At 48.3% G+C, this 20,387-nt stretch overlaps 1 protein-coding gene across 1 annotated transcript in view; it reads right to left on the minus strand.

Moving 5' to 3' along the window:
• Nucleotides 1-19,229, minus strand: part of UBASH3B (ubiquitin associated and SH3 domain containing B) — a 150,818-nt gene extending 131,589 nt beyond the window's left edge. The window contains exon 1 of the mRNA XM_065945072.1: nt 18,769-19,229. Coding sequence (XP_065801144.1) covers nt 18,769-18,929 — 161 coding nt within the window. The 5' untranslated portion in view covers nt 18,930-19,229. The remainder of the gene's footprint in view (nt 1-18,768) is intronic.
• Nucleotides 19,230-20,387: the final 1,158 nt, after the last annotated feature.

The raw sequence follows: 20,387 nt of genomic DNA on the forward strand, positions 1-20,387 counted from the left end.
TTCACCGGTCACACACGAGATAGGCCATCTTGCTGAAGTGGCTTTACTGGTGTCTAGCCACTCTGTTTCCGCCCCATGTCCCCTCCCTACTGGACAGCAGGGCGGGCAGCCGCAGCCCTAACAGGACAACCACACCTGCCACCTCCCTGTCAAGCCTTGATGGATGAAGTGACATCCAGGGAGCTGCTCCAAGCAGCCAGACAGCAAAGGGGTATGGCTGTCTGTCCAGCCATCGGTTGTGAGTCTGTGATCTCACATTCCGAGGGAGATAAGAACTTCAAATGCTCTGATGCGCAGAGTTGCTGCAGGTCTGCATGAGGTCTGAGGTTCCTACGAGGCTCCCCCTGATGGGTCGATTGATTCTCCAGGCCTACTTACAACTGGACTCCTCTGGCACCCGCTGCCATCCTCCTCACCCTGCTGACATGTCAGGGGTTCTTCTCGATGAGGGGAGCTGCTCTGCAGAGTTGTGAAGCCAGGAAGAAGGCAGGAGAGGTTAGGAGAAGAGCCATTCCACACTCACATTCCTCAGCAAGCTCTTCCTCTCCCTGAGAACTTCACCCAGTGGAATGAAGGCTATTCAAATTATCCCAATAAAGACGCTGGGGAGCAAACTTGGAAACTGACTTTCACCAAAAATTTAGGTCGGCTTATTACCTTACCCCTGGAGTCCCCTCATGCCCCCCACCTGACTCCAGAGTTCAGGTGGCACTAGTGGCAAAGAATCTGCTTGCAATGCAGTAGATATAAGAGACCTGGGCTCAATCCCTGGGTCCAGAAGACCCCCTGGAGTAGGAAGTAACAACTGACTCCAGTATTCTTGCCTGGAGAATGCCACAGACAGGGGGATCTGGCGGGCTGGCTGCCATCTACGGGGTCTCAAAGAGTTGGACACGACTGAGTGAGTGTGCACGTTGGTTGGCTGGTTCATTAACTTACCCCCGGAGTACCCTCGTGCCTCATACATTACACTGCCTCTTGGCTCTAGAGCTGCTGATCTTCACCAACGTACCTACCATTTACTATGCACTCTTTTCTATGTATTATTATCTCATTTAATCACTATAACAACCCCTTGAGGCAGATCTCACTATCCCCATTTAATAAATGAGGAAACTGAGGCTTAGAGGAGTGTAGTAACTTGCTCAAAGTGCAATAGGAATTCAAATGTATGTTGCTTTGACCACAGACTCAAGTACGAAGCAAACCACTCTGCACCCTGTCTGAGCAGCCCTGTTGGGGGGCCACAGGAACAGGAGCAGGCTTCCTGTTTCCACTTGGAGGCTCAATTGGCAGCAGCCTGTGGTGGCTGGGAGAGGTGGATGTCAAGGAGTCCTAATTCCTGAGAACAATTCTGTCTTCTCAATTTGGAACCAAGATGAGTAGTACACACAAACACACACACTCACGCTTTCAGAAAGGGTGATAACAGCGTTGCAACTCCAGATCACATTTCTACACAGTCAACCACATTGCAGTTACTTGGGGCCCCAACCAAGCCAAGGGGCGAGGCAGGTTGCCCCCTCGACGCCAGTTTTGTGTAATCTACCAACAGCACACTGCTTCTTCGGACCTTGTTTCCTCCTGCAATTCACTGACTTTTACTAAACATCAGTTACATGTCAATCCTGTGGGGGCTGGTTAAGAGATCACACTAAGTCAGACTGTCTGGAGTTCTGATCCAAGTTAAATTCTACCACTTGCTAATTGTATGATCTTGGGCAACTTTAAAAACAAAACAACAAAAAAACCCTCTGTGCCTGAGTTTTCTCATCTGTAAAAAGAGAATAATAATAGCTCCCATCTCATAGGCCTGTTATAAGGAATAAGCAAAATAACCCATGCATCATCTGTTTAAAATGTTGTCTGTACACAGTAGGGCTTCCCTGATGGCTCAGTGGTAAAGAAGCCACCTCTCAATGCAGGAGACACAGCTTTGATCCCTGGACTGGGAAGATTCCCGGGCAACCCACTCCAGTATACTTGCCTGGAAAATCCCATGGACAGAGGAGCCTGGTAGGCTATAGTCCAGGGGCTAGCAAAATAGTTGGACACGACTTAGTGACTCAACAATGACAACACAACTGTACATAGTAGGCACTCAGCAAAAGCTGGCTATGAATATTTGGTGCATGGATTGGGAACAGTGAGGGTGATGAGACAGCAAATGAGGAGTGAACAATAGCAACTGTAGGTGAGGAGAGCCAGGCAGACCTCTGCTCTGTGAGAAATAGCCTGAACTAAGGAGACACACAAAGTGCTTACACGTGTACATACCGTGGTAGACAAAGATGCTCCTGTCCTCATCGTCAGAACTTATACAGCAAAAAGGGCTTCACAGATGTGAATCAGCCAAGGATCTTGAGTTGGAAAGATGTACTCATAATTCTCTTTGTAAGGGAAAGAGAGAGGGAGAAGGAGACCGATGGGAGACATGATGACAGAAGCACAAGTTGGGGTGATGCATTTTGAAAATGGAGGAAGTGGCCACTAGCCAAGGAATGCAGGTGGATCTAGAAGCTGGAAACATCAAGAAACATTCTCTCCTAGAGCTTCCAGAAAGAATGCATCTCTCTTGAAATCTTGAGTTGAGCCCATACTGCCCTGTTGGGACTTCTGCTGTCCAAACTTTAAGAGAATAAATTTGTGTTGTTTTAAGCTGCTGAACTTGTTAAAGCAGCAACAGGAAACTACTATATATGTCTTTGATCACATGTGCTTTACTTCACAAAACCTCTCATTTTCACAAAAGACACTTTCTAATTCATTATGATTCATGTCCCTGCTTCCCAAAAAAGGTGAAGTGAAAACTCAAGTTTCCAGAAGGAAGTGTTTACTTTGACAGAACCGGCCTCTCAAAAGGCTTCTCATGTTCCCCACTGTGAATTAGCTTCTCTGGGAGAACGGAGCTTGCTTAGGGAAGATTAAAACAACCTACCAGAAGTCACACAAAACCAACAGGTCACAGACTTTCTGGAAAAGCCTCAAAGTACCAGGACCCAACCATTGATAACAAATAGTAGTATCACATTACATGTGCCTGCCTTTTTGTGGTTTTTATTACATTTATATACATTGATTTATTTTGATTCATCCACCGTATAAAAATAATCTGTTCGAAAACCACATTCTCGGGACTTCCCTGGCGGTCTGGTGGTTAAGACTCCAGGCTGCCAATGCAGGGGGCATGGGTTTGATCCTTGGCTGGGCAACTAAGATCCCTCACGCCTCGAGGTGTGGCCAAAAGAACAAATAAAAAAATTAAAAGCCACATTCTCAGAAAGTAACAGATTCCAGAATGTGAGCCAGATCTTTTGTCTCTAAAGCCAATTTTCTCTCCCCCAGAGAAGAACACCCCTCACGGGCGGGTGACTGAGACAACGAAGGATCACCTCCAACACCTACAATGCTCCTGGTGTGACACTTCCTCACCCACCCACCCCCCTGCGTCTCAGAGGTCAGCATTCCAACTGGCCTCCGCACAGATCAGCTTCCTCTTCTATAGGCTGAGATGCAAACAAAAGTCAGGAAGAAGAAGCGGAGTGAAAGGGAAAGAAAAAAACCAACACAATATATGAAAAGGCTAATCCAGACAGCAGACCAGTCCATTCCTTCAGAAAACAGAGTCAAAACCTTGTCAGAAATTGATTTCTTAGAGGCAGAGCCTGGACTCAGAGAAGTAACCAAATGTAAAAAGGAAACCGTGGTCAGACTGAGAGGCCTCGGCTCTGCTTTGGCCACAAGCCACATATGGGTCTTGAAAAAGTCACTTCATTTGCTCCTCTCATTTGACACTATGTAAAATGCGGGAGCTGGAATAGATAATCTTTACTAGCAATTCCAACTAGACACTTCTGAGCTTCTGCCTCTGCAGTTTTTTCTACAAGTAGAAATACTCTATTTCGAAAGAGATATTTGAGTCATTCTCAACCAAGGTCAGAAACTTTATCTGAGCTTCTTCACTCTGAAGCAAAACCTTTCTTCTGTCATAGGTGACTCTCAAGTCAGGAGCAAATGATTGCTACCATGCAGCTAAATATTAGGAACTGTCTCAGTTATGAATAATAACTAACATTTCTTGAGCACCTGTCTATATCTACATCTTTCACAAAGGATATTGTCATCTTCCTTTCTCAACATCCTTTTGCAACTCATGAAGAACCATCACTCAACAAATCACCTAAATTTAAAAACTACAGGGACTCCCCTGGTGGTCCAGAAGCTAAGACTCAGCACTCCCCAAGCAGGGAGCCCAGGGTTTGATCCCTGGTCAGGGAACTAGATTCCACATGCCTCAACTAAAACTCAGCACGCCACAATGAAGATTGAAGATCCCGCGTGCTACAACTAAGACCCAGAACGTGAAATAAATATATATTTTTAATTATAAAAAATAAAGGTATATACTGTGCTTATATCTTCAGGGTCTGTCAGCTCTTAGAAATTTGATTCCCAGAAACATGCAACTTACCATGAAAAATACAACTCGTTTTTTCGGGAGTAAATCTACTTTATCCAACCTTGATTCAAGTTCCCTCCTCCCCATTCAAGATCTACTAGGGCTTCCCTTGTGGCTCAGCTGGTAAAGATCTTCTGCTATTTCCTTCTCCATCTTCTTTCCTCTATCATTTCCTTTCAAATCGCCCATCACCCATCCAGATTCCACACCTCCCTACTCATCTCCAGGTTGTTGGTGTACAACAGACACCAACTTGAGTTGGTGTACTTGAGTACAGACAGACCCAAGTATGCAGAACAATTTTCAAGGACTTAGAAGACTGGAGAAAACCTTCTCTCGGGGACACAGAGGATGGTCCAGCCCCTGACCAACAGCCACCTCCTGAATCTTGAGGTCTTAAAGACAGAGCATGGATCCCCAGAATTCCTCGACATGAGCTCTTCCTGATGGACAGGTGGTGGTGGCAGGGACTTACCAGAGAGAGGAAATGATAGAAAATGAGCTTAGCACATGGCAGGCTGAGATCTCAGCTTCTTGAGATATAAAACAGGAGGAACTGAGACAGTTTCCCAATGCTTTATCCACAGTGCTTAATGCATTGACTGCACATAGCAAGGATGGGAAAGATTTGTTGAATTGAAAAAAGAAGGGTCAGGACTTCCCTGGTAGTGCAGAGGATAGGAATCCACTTGCCAGTGCAGGAGACATGGGTTCGATCCCTGGTCTGGGAAGATTCCACATGCTGCAGGGCAACTAAGCTTGTGCATCACAACTACTGAGCCTGAGTGCTGCAACTACTGAAGCCTGATCATCTACAGCCTGTGCACCACAAAAAAGAAGCCACTGCAATGAGAAGCCCACGCACCCCAACGAAGATAGTCCCTGCTCACAGAAACTAGAGAAAACCCTCACAAAGCAATGAAGACCTAGCGCAGTCAATAAATAAATAAATGAAGGGTTACACCAGCAAAGATAATCAGGTGACTTCAGCCTGGTTTCCAGTGAGAACAGGTAAGTTTGGACGTCATATGAATGGGGCTGAAGCTTGGTACTGAGATAGGGATGGGAAGAGGGGAGGTAGAATCTAAAGTGGAACTTAGCAATGGGGGAATTCTAAAGGGCAGATGATTCTTACACCAGAAATCCCAGATCATCTGTCTATTCAGTCAGCTCTGTCAGCGGTCTCAGTTTTAGAGAACATATTCCAGCTTTCAGTGGAAAGAGCTGACAAAGAGCTGGGCAGCATCTCAGGGTCCTGGTCGTGGAGTCTGGGGAAGCTGAAGGGAATTACCAAACACCCTACAGAGAGTTTTAGAATCATCCTCTGAAAACATCTCATTCACAACCCACTGCATTCACTTCCAATGATTTTTACTCACTTTGGAAACACAAAGGGAAAGAAACATCTGGTTGACCTGAATCTTTTATGTGAAATTCTCTTCTTCCTTCTCTTCTTCCTTCTCTTCTTCCAGGACATCTCTGTTTTTTTCCTGCCCCTTGAACCATGCCTCTTAGCCTCCTTCACCTGTTTTTTTTCTTTCCTCTACTCAAAAATTGGTGCCCCAGAATTCTACCATTGGGGGTTGATTTCTTTCCTTTTCTTTTTACTTGTTTTTAATTGAAGGATAATCACTTTACAATATTGTGTTGGTTTCTGCCATACATCAACACGAATCAGCCAGAGGTATACATATGTCCCCTCCCTATTGAACCTCCCTCCCACCCCACTTTCCTTTTCTTTATACTCTGCCTGGTTCATTACACCTACTCCCACACCTTCTACTAGCATAAATATCCAAACTTAGCCGTAACCATTCCTCTGAGCTCCAGAGTCCCATCTCCAGCTGCATCTGTACCTGTATGTCTGTAGCACCTAAAACATGTCTCAAGTCAAATTCGTTGCCTCATCCTCTAAACCAGGGTTCCCCAACCTTCAGGACCTAATGCCTGATGATCTAAGGCAGAGCTGATATAAGCATAATAGAAATAAAGTGCACAATAAATGTAATGTGCTTGAATCATCCCAAAATCATCCCTCCTCCTTATTCATGGAAAAATTGTCTTCCATGAAACTGGTCCCTGGTGCAAAAAGGTTGCGGATCCCTGCTCTTTATCTATCTTCCATATGTTCTATCTCAGTTCATAATGTTTCCGCCTCTCTAGTTTCCTAAGCCGGAAATCCTGAGCTACATTTATGCTCCCCTACTCTTCACACCCCACAGATCATAAATCCTGTCACTTCAATTTCAAGAACCTGTCTAGCATCTGGCTCTTAATGTATTTTAATCCAAGTCCTATTAATCTTTCACCAGGACTATTACAACCACCTTCTAACTGGCTTCCATGGCTAGTTTTCCTCTGCACCGTTCCACTTTATACTGACTTCTCTGCCTTCAAACGTTATTTTCCATAATCTTTAGGAAACAATCTGGCTCCAATAATTTGTCCACTCTCATCTCTCATGACTTCTTTTCTATCTCCTTTTCATCAGTCTGCAGACCCCATGTGCCTTACACTCTGGATTTCAAGCTGTTCTCTTTCAGAATGCTCTTCCCTCTTTTGTACCTTAAGAATCTCTATTCATCCTTTAAGTTCTGCCTTAATTGTCACCTCCTCTGCTTTCCTCAACCTTCTCAAGTTACACTAATTGTTTTCTCTGTGGTCCCACAGAGCTTCTTTCCAAACCTCTAATATGGCACTAATTGCATTATTAAATCATGTTTACGGTTTATATGGGCTTCCCAGGTGGTGCTAGTGGTAAAGAACCTGCCTGCCAATGCAGGAGACATAAGAGACATGGGTTCAATCCCTGGGTCGAAAAGATCCCCTGGCTGAGGGCATGACAACCCACTCCATTATTCTTGCCTGGAAAAGCCCATGGACAGAGGAGCCTGGTGGGCTACAGTTCGTGGGGTTGAAGAGTCGGACACGACTGAGTGACCGAGCAGCACAGCAGAAGCAACACAAATGCCCGATGGAAGAATGAATAAAAGAATGCCAGATATAAAGATGGGCTCAACTAATGGGCCAACTGTTTCCTTCCGCAGTCGGGATTGTTTCTTTTCCTTCTACTCACTTAGCTGGGGGAAGGGGGTGGTGGCAAGACAGCTAATTTAAATTAAACTCTGCCTCTATCTTCATTTGCAGTGTAATATGAAATCATTTGAACTGTCTGCTGATCTCCCTGACTCCAACCTCTCAAACCAAAGCAGAACATTGCTCCCTTCTTATTTGTCCTTTAAATTTACTTCGGGGCCCCCTTGTCTGGTTATATCACCTCCCCCTCGTCTCACTCAGATACTGCATCTACCACTTACATCACATTTTCAACATCTTATCATAATTTTCTATCTTCCACACTAGATCATCAGTCCCCTGGGGACAAAGATTACATCTAATTATCTTTGTACTCCTACTTCTCTTAAAATAGTCTATAACAGTTGCCCATAAATACACCCTGAAATATCTGTATCTATATATATTTTTGTTTGTTTGTTTTTTTAAATGGCTTTACTCGGAATTTTTCATGACGATAAAAACATATACTTTTTTTTCTCAGTCTTGTTTTTCAAAGATTTCGATTGTCAAGATATAAGAGGTCCCCAAGATAACTGTGCAGAAGTGGCTGAAGACCTTGGACAAAGCGCATCATCAGTGATGGAAAGATGATGCTCTCTACCCTGTTTACTTCACAAGGTGAAGGCTTGAGGGAGAAGAGATGAAAGAGAGAGGATAAGAGAGACAAAAAGAGGCGGGGAAGGGGGGAAGAAAGCAAAGGGAAGGGAAGTCAGCTGTTCTGTGGCTGAACTAGTTCTCCAGGGCGGGGGAAATCTGATTAGGCAGAAAGAGGAGAAAGGAAGGGCATGCAGGCAATTCAAGGACAGGTTGATGAAGAAAGGAGACAGCAGATGCCTCGGGTTCAGAAACCCAGCAACCCTGTGCGGTTCTGCATGTGTTTGCCTGTATTTAAAGGGACTGTACACAGAAGCAGCCATTGGAGGAAGGTATCTTTCCTTCTCTCTCTGTGCTTCCTGCCCAAGAGAAGAGGATAAACATTTAGAGAGCAAACGCGCACAGTTAAATATTTCTGCATGGGGCACCGTCGACATGGAAGTAGGATTCTAAACAATCCTGCTACCTGATTCACAGAGAAGGTTTATCCAGCAAAAGTTGGAAAGAAATCAGAAACATTTGGCTGCCTCTGGCCATCTGTGAGCTCAGCTTCCCCTTGGCGTGCTCCAGACCGCTGTGAGCTGCGATGCTGGTGTTTCTCTCAGCTTCCCACTGTGTGTGGCAATAGCTGGTCCTAGTGGAGTTCGTTGCCACTGGTGCTTTCTGTACAAGGATGTTTATGCTTCCACTGGGGCAACAGAACACAATGGGAATTGTTGCAAAAACAGCTGCTGATGTCCCTTTAATTAAAAAGGTGCCAAGGAACACTTTCTTTCCCCCCGGGGCTGGACTCAACGCACTAACCTTTTCTCTCATTTCACCAGTATTTTGATTGTATTTTGCAAGAATTTGCACATTTTACCAATTCGAAAATTATACTAATGCATAAAAACTCCCCACCATTGCAATTGCCTCATTTCTTCCTTTCCACTTATTTACCCTTTAGACTATCAATAGTCCTAAAGAGTTTCCTTGAAAGGGAGAAGAATTTGACCATATAGCACAACAAACAAACAAAAAAAAAACACAAAAAAAACAGAGAAGCCAAACACTCCAGAAGAGAAAACCACCCAGGAGGCGGTGAAAACATCCTTGGGTGGAATGAAAACACTGTCCACATCACCCCTGAGTCACCAGAACTGGGATCCGAGGGGTGGTTGACCTTAGCCCCTTTTACAGGTGGGAACACTGAGGCCCAGGGAAGGAAAAGGATATATGTGAGTCCAAAGAGCTAACAAGTGAGAGCAGAGTGAGAGCCCAAAGCCAGCTTCTGAAAGAAAGGTACACAGAGCTTGCTTTCATTGTGCATTACTCTTGTACCCTGTGGGGTGTGAACTGAACCCAGAGCCTGTCAGTTATCTGCAGAGGATTATTCAACCAGGTGGAGGAAAGGAAAGCTACTCCTCAGAGAGTCACAGTGGAGGATCTGCAGCCAGCTAGAGCTAGCGGCTGACTTCAGAGTGCTAGGTGGCAGAATTTGACATTCATCTTTTCCTGCACAGATTTTAATGGCATGCTGCACACACAGTAGGAGCTAGACAATTTCTGGGTGTCCATCGGAGGCACTTCACCATAAGTCTCATCCTCTTAAGCAGCAGGTGGCAAAGAACCTGATAAAGTCACCAGGGAAACGGGAAGTTAGCAAGAGGGACCAGCAAGTAAGGACAACAGCTATCATAGCTAGGGCTCCTGACAGACGATCCAGAGGACTCAGGCTGCTGCCGCATCTATCCTTCCATCCTCCAGGAGAGAAAACCCAGAGATTCTCCCATAAGCCTCTAGGAAAACCTCCAGTGGCACCCAGAGAACTTCCCAATGAAGGAGTCATTCTTCAGTGTGCTTTTTCTTTCTCCCCAGGGCTGGAGTCTGATTCCACTTGAGATGAATCAGAGGATAACCATATGGCCCTCCTTCAAATCCCCAGCCTGGCCACTTATTAGAGTCAGCAGTTTGGATGGCCCTGGCTCTGCTCAGGTCTGCTTCCACTTGGCTGGCAGCCCTGGGACGCTCTGCAAAGACAAGATGCTGAGGAAGGTGGCTATCCACCTCGCCTCTGCTCCACACTTGACTTCACGGCCACAGCTCAGTAAGGAGCAGAGAGATGTAAAAGTGAGGGGGCAACTGGGAACCCCGAGACAAAGGGAATCATGCAGAATGAAATCACCACCAGACAGGAGTCACTCTCCTTCCCCACTGAGGCGTTACAGCCACTCCCCAAAGATTCAGCAACCTTAACCCTCACAAGGGTCCTTCCTTCAAGGTAAGTACAGTTATGGTTGTGGACAAAGAATGTCACCTGCCATATAAGTAAACAAAGGATGATGCTACAGCCATCAAGCCAACAGACACTGAAGCTACCCCCAACAGTGCACCTAGGGGACTCAGGATGGAGAAAGGCAGGATGCTGGCCCCAGAGAGCTGAGGTGCACATCAAAGGAATGATTTCAGTGAGCCCCGATTCTTGCGTCTTCCCACACATAGAAAGGCGCTTCATTCATTAACTTGAGATGTCTGATTTTCTTTAATTTATAGTGATCTCTTAATGTTCCATGGCTCAGACAGTAAAGAATCTACCTGCAATGTAGAAGACCCAGGTTTGATCCCTGGGTCAGGAAGAACCCCTATAGAAGGGCATGGCAACCCACTACAGTATTCTTGCCTGGAGAATTCCATGGACAGAGGAGGGTACAGTTCATGAGATCGCAAAGAGCCAGACACATCTGAGTAACTAACACTTTCACTGCTACTTGATGTTCTTATTACCTGTTTTTTGCTGCAAAATTCCTTTGTATCCTGAGTGCTCCCTCACCTCTTCAAAGAGGTCCACCAGAGATATCTGAGAAGCTGCCTCCTAGGCTTGAGTTCTCAGCAAGTCCCCCCTCGAAAAACATAACTCTCAACTTCTGGCTATACTTTTTTTTTATTTTGCTATAATGCATGTGGGATCTTAGTTCCCCAACCAGAGATTGAACCCACACTCCCTGCAGTGGACGTGCCCAGTCTTAACCACTGGACCATCAGGGAAGTCTCATGCATTTTTTTTCCAGCCAACACTATCAACAGTATAAAGACAGAGAATCGAGGCTCAGAGTGTTCTTCAACCAAGGTCACCAGCAGAGAAGAGGCAGAGCTGGGCTTCAAACCCAGGCAGTGCCAACAGCTGTCGTGAGTGAGCCGTCAGTGTGACATGCAGCCGGTGACTGGTCCCTTCGGTTCCCGGCTGCCCAAGAAGAGGGACTCGCTCTCACACACATCCACACCAGATGCCTGTAGGGATGGGGGTGGTGCTGAGCTCCGCCACCACCGCAGTTGGCAGGAGGAGAGCTGGCGGGCGACAGGGCTGCCTTGGTTTCTTGCCTCTGAAAAGCAAAGCCCTTAGCTCTGAGCATTTTAATCCACTCAGTGAAAAGCAGTTTGAGGCCACCAAGGGTGGGGTACTGACAAAAACCACAGGATAAAGTCATGAGGCAGGGTTCTCTTTACTCTCTGGGCACTTAATCTACTGAACCTCAGTTTTCTCATGAAATTATCAATGTCTGAAACTTAATAGTGATTATGTGTACGAATCAGCTTTGTAATCTCTTTGTTGTTGCTGTTAGTCGCTAAATTGTGTCTGACTCTGCGACCCCAGGGATGCAGCATGCCAGCTTCCCTGTCCTTCCCTTTCTTCTGAAGTTTGCTCAAATTCATGTCTATTGAGTCAGTGATGCTATCTAACCATCTCTGTTACCCTCTTCTCCTTTTGCCTGTAGCCCACCCGGCTCCTCTGTGTAGTGGAATTCTCCAGGCAAGAATACTAGAGTGGGTAGCCATTCCCTTCTCCAGGGGATCTTCCTGACCCAGGGATTAAACTCAGGTCTCTTGCATTGCAGGCAGATTCTTTACCATCTGAGCCACCAAGGAAGCCCCTTGAAATCTCTAAAGTGGTCTAAAAATGGAAAGTAGTATTAGGGCATAATAGGGAATTTTCACAGACGCTAGGTACAAGGGATTATAATTACGTTACCAGCCCAACTGAATATATAAGACCTATTCGGGAATAAAAAGAGATAAACTATTGTTACATACAACACGGACGAGTCTCAAAAACATCAGGAGAGAAGCCAGAAGTAGGCATTGTATGATTCCAGTAGTATGCAAGTCTAGAAAATGTAGACTAATCACCAGTGACACAAAGCAGGTTGGTGGCTGGTGGCTGCCCAGGGATAAGGGTGGAGAAGGAATTGATCATGTGGGGACATGAGAAACTTACAGGAGTGAAGGACACAAGAGGTCTTGAAGAGGTGAGAAGAGGTGATTCTATGGGTATATTCATTCATCTGTCAAAACTGATCAATCTTTAAGTAAGTTTAGCTTATGGTACATAAATTAGACCGCAGTAAATTTTAAAAAGAATGCATGCTTCCTCTGGAGCAAAATCCTCTGGGTCAGTGCTCCCCAACTTCTCTGGCACCAGGGACCAGTTTCATAAAAGACAATTTTTTCATACACAGGGGGAGGGGCAGGAGGATGGTTTCAGGATGATTCTGTGCATTATATTTAATGTGCATTTTATTTCTTAATCTAATGCCACTGCTCACCTGACAGGAGGTACCAGTCTGTGGCCCAGAGGTTGGGCACCCCTGCTCTGGGTAGCATAGGAAGTTCACTGGACTTGCAGTTCTAGCCTAAGGCTGTCACAGCAACATAAATAACCAAATGCAGAGTAAGTCCCTTTAAGCCTCAAGTCCCCTCATCTTTAAAATGAAGCTTTTCTCAAGATCAAGAGGGACATTGAGTGCACAGGAGCGCAACTTTCACCCACAAAATAACACACAAATGCAAGGGAGTGGTGTGTGGGCACACAGTAACTGTAGGTGGAATAGAGACTTTCTTGCCCGTCTACCTCTAAGATCCCATCACTCCAAGGGGCCCCTGATTGGTCTCCTCATTCTGCCCAAGGTCCCTGGGAAAGCAGCTGCAGCTCCCACCCAGAATTGACCATGATTCAGAGATGCTGGGCTTCCCAGGTGACTCAGTGGACAAAGAATCTGCCTGCCAATGCAGGAGACACAAGAAATATGGTTCGATCCCTGGGTTGGGAAGATCCTATGGAGGAGGGCATGGAAACCCACTCCAGTATTCTTGCCTGGAGAATCCCATGCACAGAGGAGCCTGGTGGGCTACAGTCCATGGGGTCACAGAGAGCTGGACACAGAGTGAAGCAGCTGAGCACACTTGCACGCAGAGATGCTGAGCTGACCAGGTACTCAGGGGATCCAGTGTCCATCCAGCAGCAGGTAAGCTAGAGAAGGCCAGACAAACTGGATACTTGAATTCATCGGTTCTGGAAGATGCATCTCAATTCCTTGTGTCACCAGCTTGGAACTGCTTTTATCTTTGGGCAGAGAGATGTAGCTAACGCAGCTGACTGTCCAAAGTCAAAGGCGCTTAGTCCAGCTCTTTCCTTCTGCCACTGTCCTGCGCTTTAGCTGGGCGTTGTTCAAACAGCAATAACGGAACTGCACATGTAAATCCTTGCTGGAGACCCCAACCACCATCTCACCTCTTTCCTTTTCTTTCAATTCAACACAATAATACAACAACCCTATCTACCTGGTCCAGATTCTATTTTTAACTTTTCTAAGTCTCTTCCTGCCCATCAGCTTGTCTGGTCTTCACAAAGCCTTGTTTTGAGTTACACCAAACAGGGATTGCCATGCACAGTAGCTGATCGGGATATTGAGGGAAAGGGATGACACAGAAGACATAAGTTCTCCAAGTGTCAGTCAGAAGCTAGGCTAGGGCATCAGACCCTGGCCTTAGTGTTCTTTTGTAACATTCTATTTCTCAATCATTAGACAGCCATGTGCTCTAGACAAAGTATTAGCCACAGGCAGCCTCAAATAAATGGAACCAAAACAAAAGGCCAGAGTTGTATCAGTTGTGGTGGTTTAGTCACTCAGTCGTGTCCGACTCTTGCAACCCCACGGACTGCACCCTAATAGGTTCTTCTGTTCATGGAATCCTCCAGGCAAGAATAATGGAGTGGGTTGCCCTTTCCTTCTCCAGGGGGTCAGCCCGATCCAGGGATCAAACCCACATCTCCTGCACTGCAGGCGGATTCTTTACCAATTGAGGGGGCCTCCTCAAGTTCACTTGCGGGGTGACGGCTCCCAGAGTTGGCCTCCAGCTGCAGAGCAGAGAAGAAAAAGAGCCTCACTGTCCCCCAGAACCACAGAAAGCAAGTAGGGAAAGCAAAGCTACACTCCCAGGGGGTGAGTAGAGGGAGGGATATACGGGAAGACTGGGACTGCCATATACACACGACTACATATAAAACAGGTACCTAATGGGACTCTGATGTATGATGCAGAGAACTCTACTGGGAGCTCTGGGCTGGCCTATGTGGGAGGGGTTAGATTTCTGGGTATGTCTGGCTGTACACGGGAGGCTGGCACAACATTGTAAATCAACTATACTCCAATTGAAAAAGATACAAAAGACAAAAACAAACCATAAAAGCAACATTCCATCAGAATTCCTCCTGCCTGCTTGGGTGATACAATCAGCCCTGTCCTGGCCCCAGGCCTTCCCAGCACACACACACACTCTTCCTTTTCCTTCCAACCAACCTCACTCCAGTCTTGACAAAGCTGGGACTTTATTTTTAGAACTTTGGGGAAAAGGAGGAGCTAAGCACATAGAAAGAAAAAGGAAGGAATAGGCCACTTTGGCCCCTTAAAATCTTCCTTCCGAAGGCCTCCCTGACACCTCCTTGCATTGTGGTTGCATTCGTGTGTGTGCGTGCACACACACACACCATAAAAATGACCACTTCTCAATCCTTCCTCACACAGCGGGCTCTTCTACAGCAGTGTCTAAGTTGGACCAAAGGTCACAGGGTTGGACTGGAAAATACCTAACACAGTTTCAGGGGTATAATGAGCTGGAGGAACATACCCTGAGGTCACCCTGCTTGCTCAGCACTGCTCTCAGTCAAGCACTTAACAAGCATGCATTAATTAATCCTGTTCCCCTCAGAGGAAGCCAGCCAGGCCCTGAGGGCTTGGGTGGCTTATTCAAGACCAGAGAGCAAGGCAGGCTGGCAGGGGACCTGGGCTTTGCTGGTGTGGGAGCTCCCTGCAGCCCACCCAGAGCCCAGTGGAAGGGCCCTTCTTGCTGCTGCACAAGACCAGACACAGTCACACCCAGAGGGGAAACCAGAGCCGCCAGCCCTGGCTGCCGCCGTTCCCTCCAAAGGGCCAAGTTCCAGATGTCACTCTCATCTCTTCTTGAAGCATCACCACAGCCAGGTCTTCCTGAACCCAAGGGACCGCCAACTGTTCTCTCCTGCTTGCCATTTCATCACACTCCAGGCTTAAGGCTAAGAGGACTCTCAGAATCGAAGTCGGATATCACTGCTCCCTATGCTCACAGTTCTCCAAAATGAAGCGCCAAGTCTGCTCTCTGGAATCTCAGATGGCCCTGGGAAGAGACCCTCTTCTTACTGACCTGATTAAGTTATGAAGAGGAAGGCTGACCACATCAGCCTCCCTGGGCTTAAGTATAAGAGATGTCAGCCCAGGAAGGAAGTGGACTAGATCACGTGATCACCAAGGGCTCTGACCCCCCAAAACAGAGAATTTGAGGAGACGGAACAGTAAACCCACCTCCCTCCCCAGGATGTTTCATCAAGACCCACTCTATCACCTTTTCAGTAAAGAGAGGTGATGTTAGTAATAACAGTAACTCTGATAGGCTAAATAGGGGCTCCTCCCCAAATTTTCATGCCCTCATTCCTGGAACCTGTGCATATTACTTTATGGTTAAAAAGGGTTTTGCTGATAAGATTAAGTTAAGGATCTTGAGATGGGGAAGATTATCCTGCATTATCTGGGGAGGCTCTAAATGCAACCACCGTGTCTTTATGGGAAAGAGGCAGAGGGAGATTTGACAGAGAAAGAAAGGAAGGCCCTGTGACCACAGAGGCAGAGACTGGAGGAATGCTGCCACAAGCCAAACAATGCTAGCAGACCAGGAGCTACGAGAGGCAAGGAACAGATTCTCCTTAGAACCTCCGGAGGGGGCACAGTCCTGCCAACACCTTGAGTTCAGCCCAGAGATGCTTATTTAAGACTTCCGGCCTCCTCCAAAACTGTGAGAGGATAAATTTCTGTTTTTTTTTTAAAACCACCCAGAGTGTGGTAATTGGTTACAACAGCCACAAAAGCTAATACAGTGCACGCTTAGTCGCTCAGTCGTGTCCGACTCTTGCAACCCCATAGACAGTAACCTGCCAGGCTCCTCTGTCCATGGGATTCTCCAGGCCAGCATACCAGAGTGGGTTGCCATTTCCTTTGGCAGGGGATCTTCCCAACCTAGGGATCGAACCCAGGTCTCCTGCATTGCAGTCACACTCTTTACTGACTGAGCTATGAGGGAACACTTAAGGATCACTCACTATGTACCAGGCATCACCACTCTAAGTACTTTATCCACTTTAATTCACTACATCCTGGTCCTGGCTCTGAGGCCTGGGATGAGCAGACACATGCCTGCTCTGAGTGTGAATCCCAGATTCACTGCTCACGGTGGTGAGCCTAAGTAAGTTATGTGACCTCTCTAAAAAACACCTTTCCCAGTTCATAAAATGGGCACATAATACCCTTCTCACTGGGCTGCTGGGAGGATTAAATGGATAATAAACATGAAGTGATTAGAACACCACATAGTAAAGGCTAGTTGCCTTCTCAGGTGGCTTGGCAGTAATGAATCTGACTGCCGATGTGGGAGACACAGATGCAGGTTCAATCCCTGGATGAAGAAGGATCCCCTGGATCCAGAGGGCATGGCAACCCACTCCAGTATTCTTGCCTGGGAAATCCCACGGACAGAAGAACCTGGAGGGCTACAATTCATGGGGGCGACAACAGTCAGAAACGACTTAGCGACTAAACACTACCAACAACAAATAAATGCTAGTTGTATGAGATCTCAAGGATTGAACAAGCCTAAATTAAATCATCATCCTAATCTACCAGGACATAGATGGACATAGATGGACTCATCTATGTAGGAAAGACTCATCAGTGCAGGAAAGATGTCCTATTAAACCACTTCGAAGAGCGAACATGACAGTCTGAAGGATTCAGTTAAGTATTTCTTCCCTTAATTAAGCAATTTAGAATGCTGGCCTCATTTTAGAAAAGGCAGATGCAGGGGGCTGTTCTAATTCTGCAGCTTCGACCCACAGACTTCCAACCCCTATGTCCCCTTCTTAAAGACAGCTATGCACATCCATCAAACAGGAGGACCTGACTTGCAGCTTCCATGCCTGGCACACCCCTGCAGAACTCAGCACATCTCCTTCCTGTAACTCTGGCATCAGGAACTGGAGCCCCAATGATTGAAAGTCAGTGTGAGGCAGAATTGTAAGTCCATTTTATGGCCTTCCGACCATAGGGTACACCAACCTGTCCCATCACGTTGGGTGGAATGATAAAATTAGGAATGAGCTTTGATAAGAGGTTACAGCCAAGTCAGTAAAGAATAAAGGTTTGCCCAGAGGCCAAGTAAGGGAAACCTAGAGCTATCATGTGAAAAAAAAAAAAAAAACCACTTTAATCAAGTTGGCCCTCTCTGATAAAGTTTACCTAACTCCCTGTGCAGGTGATGTCATGCAAAGCAGCAAGGATCCCAGGCCTTGTGTCCCGGCCTAAGAAATTTGCATGCGAGGAATCAAGGGGGAAGAACGACCTGGCCACCGGCCTTGGCTTCCTTCCAGGCAGAGGTCCAGACTTGGGTGGCCGACCTCTGAAAACTCCTAAGGCCACTGCTACCTTGTCCTGGCGACCAGGCCTCGTACCAGCAGGCTGCTGCACGCCACCTGCGCGCTCTCAGCTCTGCCCTACCCCACCCTCCAGGAGGAAAAGGGATGAGGGAGGACGCACCCCCTCTTACTCTCAGGCACCCACAGATTCCTGCGCTGCCGTCACCACTGACGAGAACCCAGGTCCCCTGGGGGAACTGCTTCCCCTTCTCATTCCAACCTCCCCATCAATGAACACGCTGCAACCCCTACGCTCCCTGCTTCTACTCCGGAGGGAGACAGAACCCAGAATGACATCCGAAGCCGAAAGCCGCAGCCGCGGGAGCGCCGAGCTCCCGGCCCCGCCGTCCGTCCCTGCCCTCTCCCAGTCAGCAGTGGACCCTCCAGCCAGGCCGGCGTTCAGGATCCAGAGCGTGCCCGAAGCCTCCGTGGGGCCCCGCCTCCCCCGGGGGCTCGGCGCTGGAGACCTCGGGGAGCTCGGGGAGAGAACGGCTTAGCAACACCCGCGGAGGCCTGGCGCCTGCCGCGGTCCCGGGGACTCGAACCTGGTGTCCTCGCCCGGAGGCATCCCGCGCCCTTAGGCACGCCTCATCGTAGGCATGCCCAGCCAGCCCCCGGCCCAGCGCTCGGGCGCAGCTCCCTCCCCTGCACCCCGCTCCGGGAGCAGCCGAGTCCCGGGCCGCCCGCGCGCCCAGCCTGCCCCCAACAGGTCGTGGGCAGCGAGGAGCGCGCCTCCCGCCGGGCAGGGTAGGCGAGCCGGAGCGAAGCCGAGGGCCGGCCGCGTGGGGCAGGAGGGGTCGCCGGGGCAGCGAGCTCGGCCACTTACGCGCGGGCTCTGGGGAAGCCCATGGACAGCAGCACGTCCAGCGCCGATCCATGCTTGATGGTCCCGGGGCGCTGCTGGCGGTTCCTCCGCGGGGTGACTTTGCTGTACAGCTCCTCTCTCGCAGCCATGCCGAGTGGGCTGGGGTGGCCGTATTGAGCCATGCTCAGCGGCCAGCCATCGCCCGGGAAGTCACCCGAGCCGGAGGGGCCCGGGAGGGCGGAGGGCCGGCCCGGGGCAGGGGAGGGGGCTCGGGGACCCGGAGCCGGGCGCAGGCGGCGGCGAAGGCGGCGCTCGGAGGTTCCCTGGTGTCGAGACTGACGCTTCCTGGTGAGGCCACCGGAGCCAAAACTGCGAGCCGCTTTCTGCCCGGCCGGCCGGCCGCCACTCGGGCCCCGGGTGCTCCCTGCTCGGCGCCCGCAGCAGCCCTCTCTCCTCCGCCCCCTTCCTTCTCCGCTCCCAGCAGTCCGGGAATTTGCAATGAGTAATTTTTGAATGGATCAAAAAGGAAAAGGAGCTTTGTGGGCCGGCTCTGCCTCGCCTGTACCCGGGCCCCGCCCCTCTCTTAAAGAGGCAGCGCGGCCCGTGACTGCTCCCGGCTGGGCGCAGGCTGTAAAAGTTCAGGTGCTTCTGGGCAGAGAATTGGAACCAGCAAGGGCTGCCTGTGTACGCTGGTTCCGGGGAGTCACTACCAGCGCTCCAGGTTCTCCATGGCTTCCATCCGGGTCCTCAAGACACCAGATCAACCCATTTCAAGTTTTCTGTGGTTCTAGATGGGGTTATTAGTGGAAATTGGGCAAACTGATGGATGACATGAATGGACCAGAAGGCCAAGTCATAGCATCCAGATAAAAGGGTTTGCTTCCCAGAGACCATGCAAGACCCAGAGGATTGTTAATGGCAACTGGAGACCAAGTTCCCGTCAGCTGGCCAAGGAATCACGCTGAAGACCTCTGTGTTCTCCATGATGGACCATGGGATTTCCCAGGCAAGAATACTGGAGTGGGTTGCCATTCCCTTTTCCAGGCTATTTTCCCAGCCCAGGGATTGAACCCAGGTCTCCCGCGTTGCAGGCAGATTCTTAACCATTTGAGCTACCGGGGAAGCGACAAGGGAGGGAGAGAACTGCAGAAAGAAGAGGAAGGGGAAGATGAAAGGAGGAAGAAGGCGGAGAGGAAGGAAGTGGGATGTGGAGGAGGGTGGGGGAGCAGGAACTGAGAAGGAACACTTTGTAATTGTAAGTGGTGTTTGGCGCCGAATGGGTTGATTTTCAATAGCGAAAGAGTACCCTGTCAGTAAAAGCATTCAAAGAAAGACTGCTTCATCACTGCTCAACGGTGACAAGTAAGTTGCATCATAGGTTTGCCCAAACTACTCCCACCTCAAAGAAGGTGGAAGTCCTAGCCACTCCTCTTTCCCCACAGCTCCACACCATGAACTTGGCTTGGGGATGTTAAAGCTGTTTCATTCAGAGACAAATTTATGGTCCTCAGTTAGCTAGGAAGACCCTGCTCGGTATAATGGAAAAGGCACAGACTAAACCCTAGCTGCTCTTTTTCAAGTAATGATTATACTACCACCTAATATTTGTTTATTAGGCTCTCATATGTGTCAATCACTGT

Source organism: Muntiacus reevesi, chromosome 9 (genome assembly GCF_963930625.1).
Source record: "Muntiacus reevesi chromosome 9, mMunRee1.1, whole genome shotgun sequence".
Taxonomy (NCBI): Eukaryota; Metazoa; Chordata; class Mammalia; order Artiodactyla; family Cervidae; genus Muntiacus; species Muntiacus reevesi.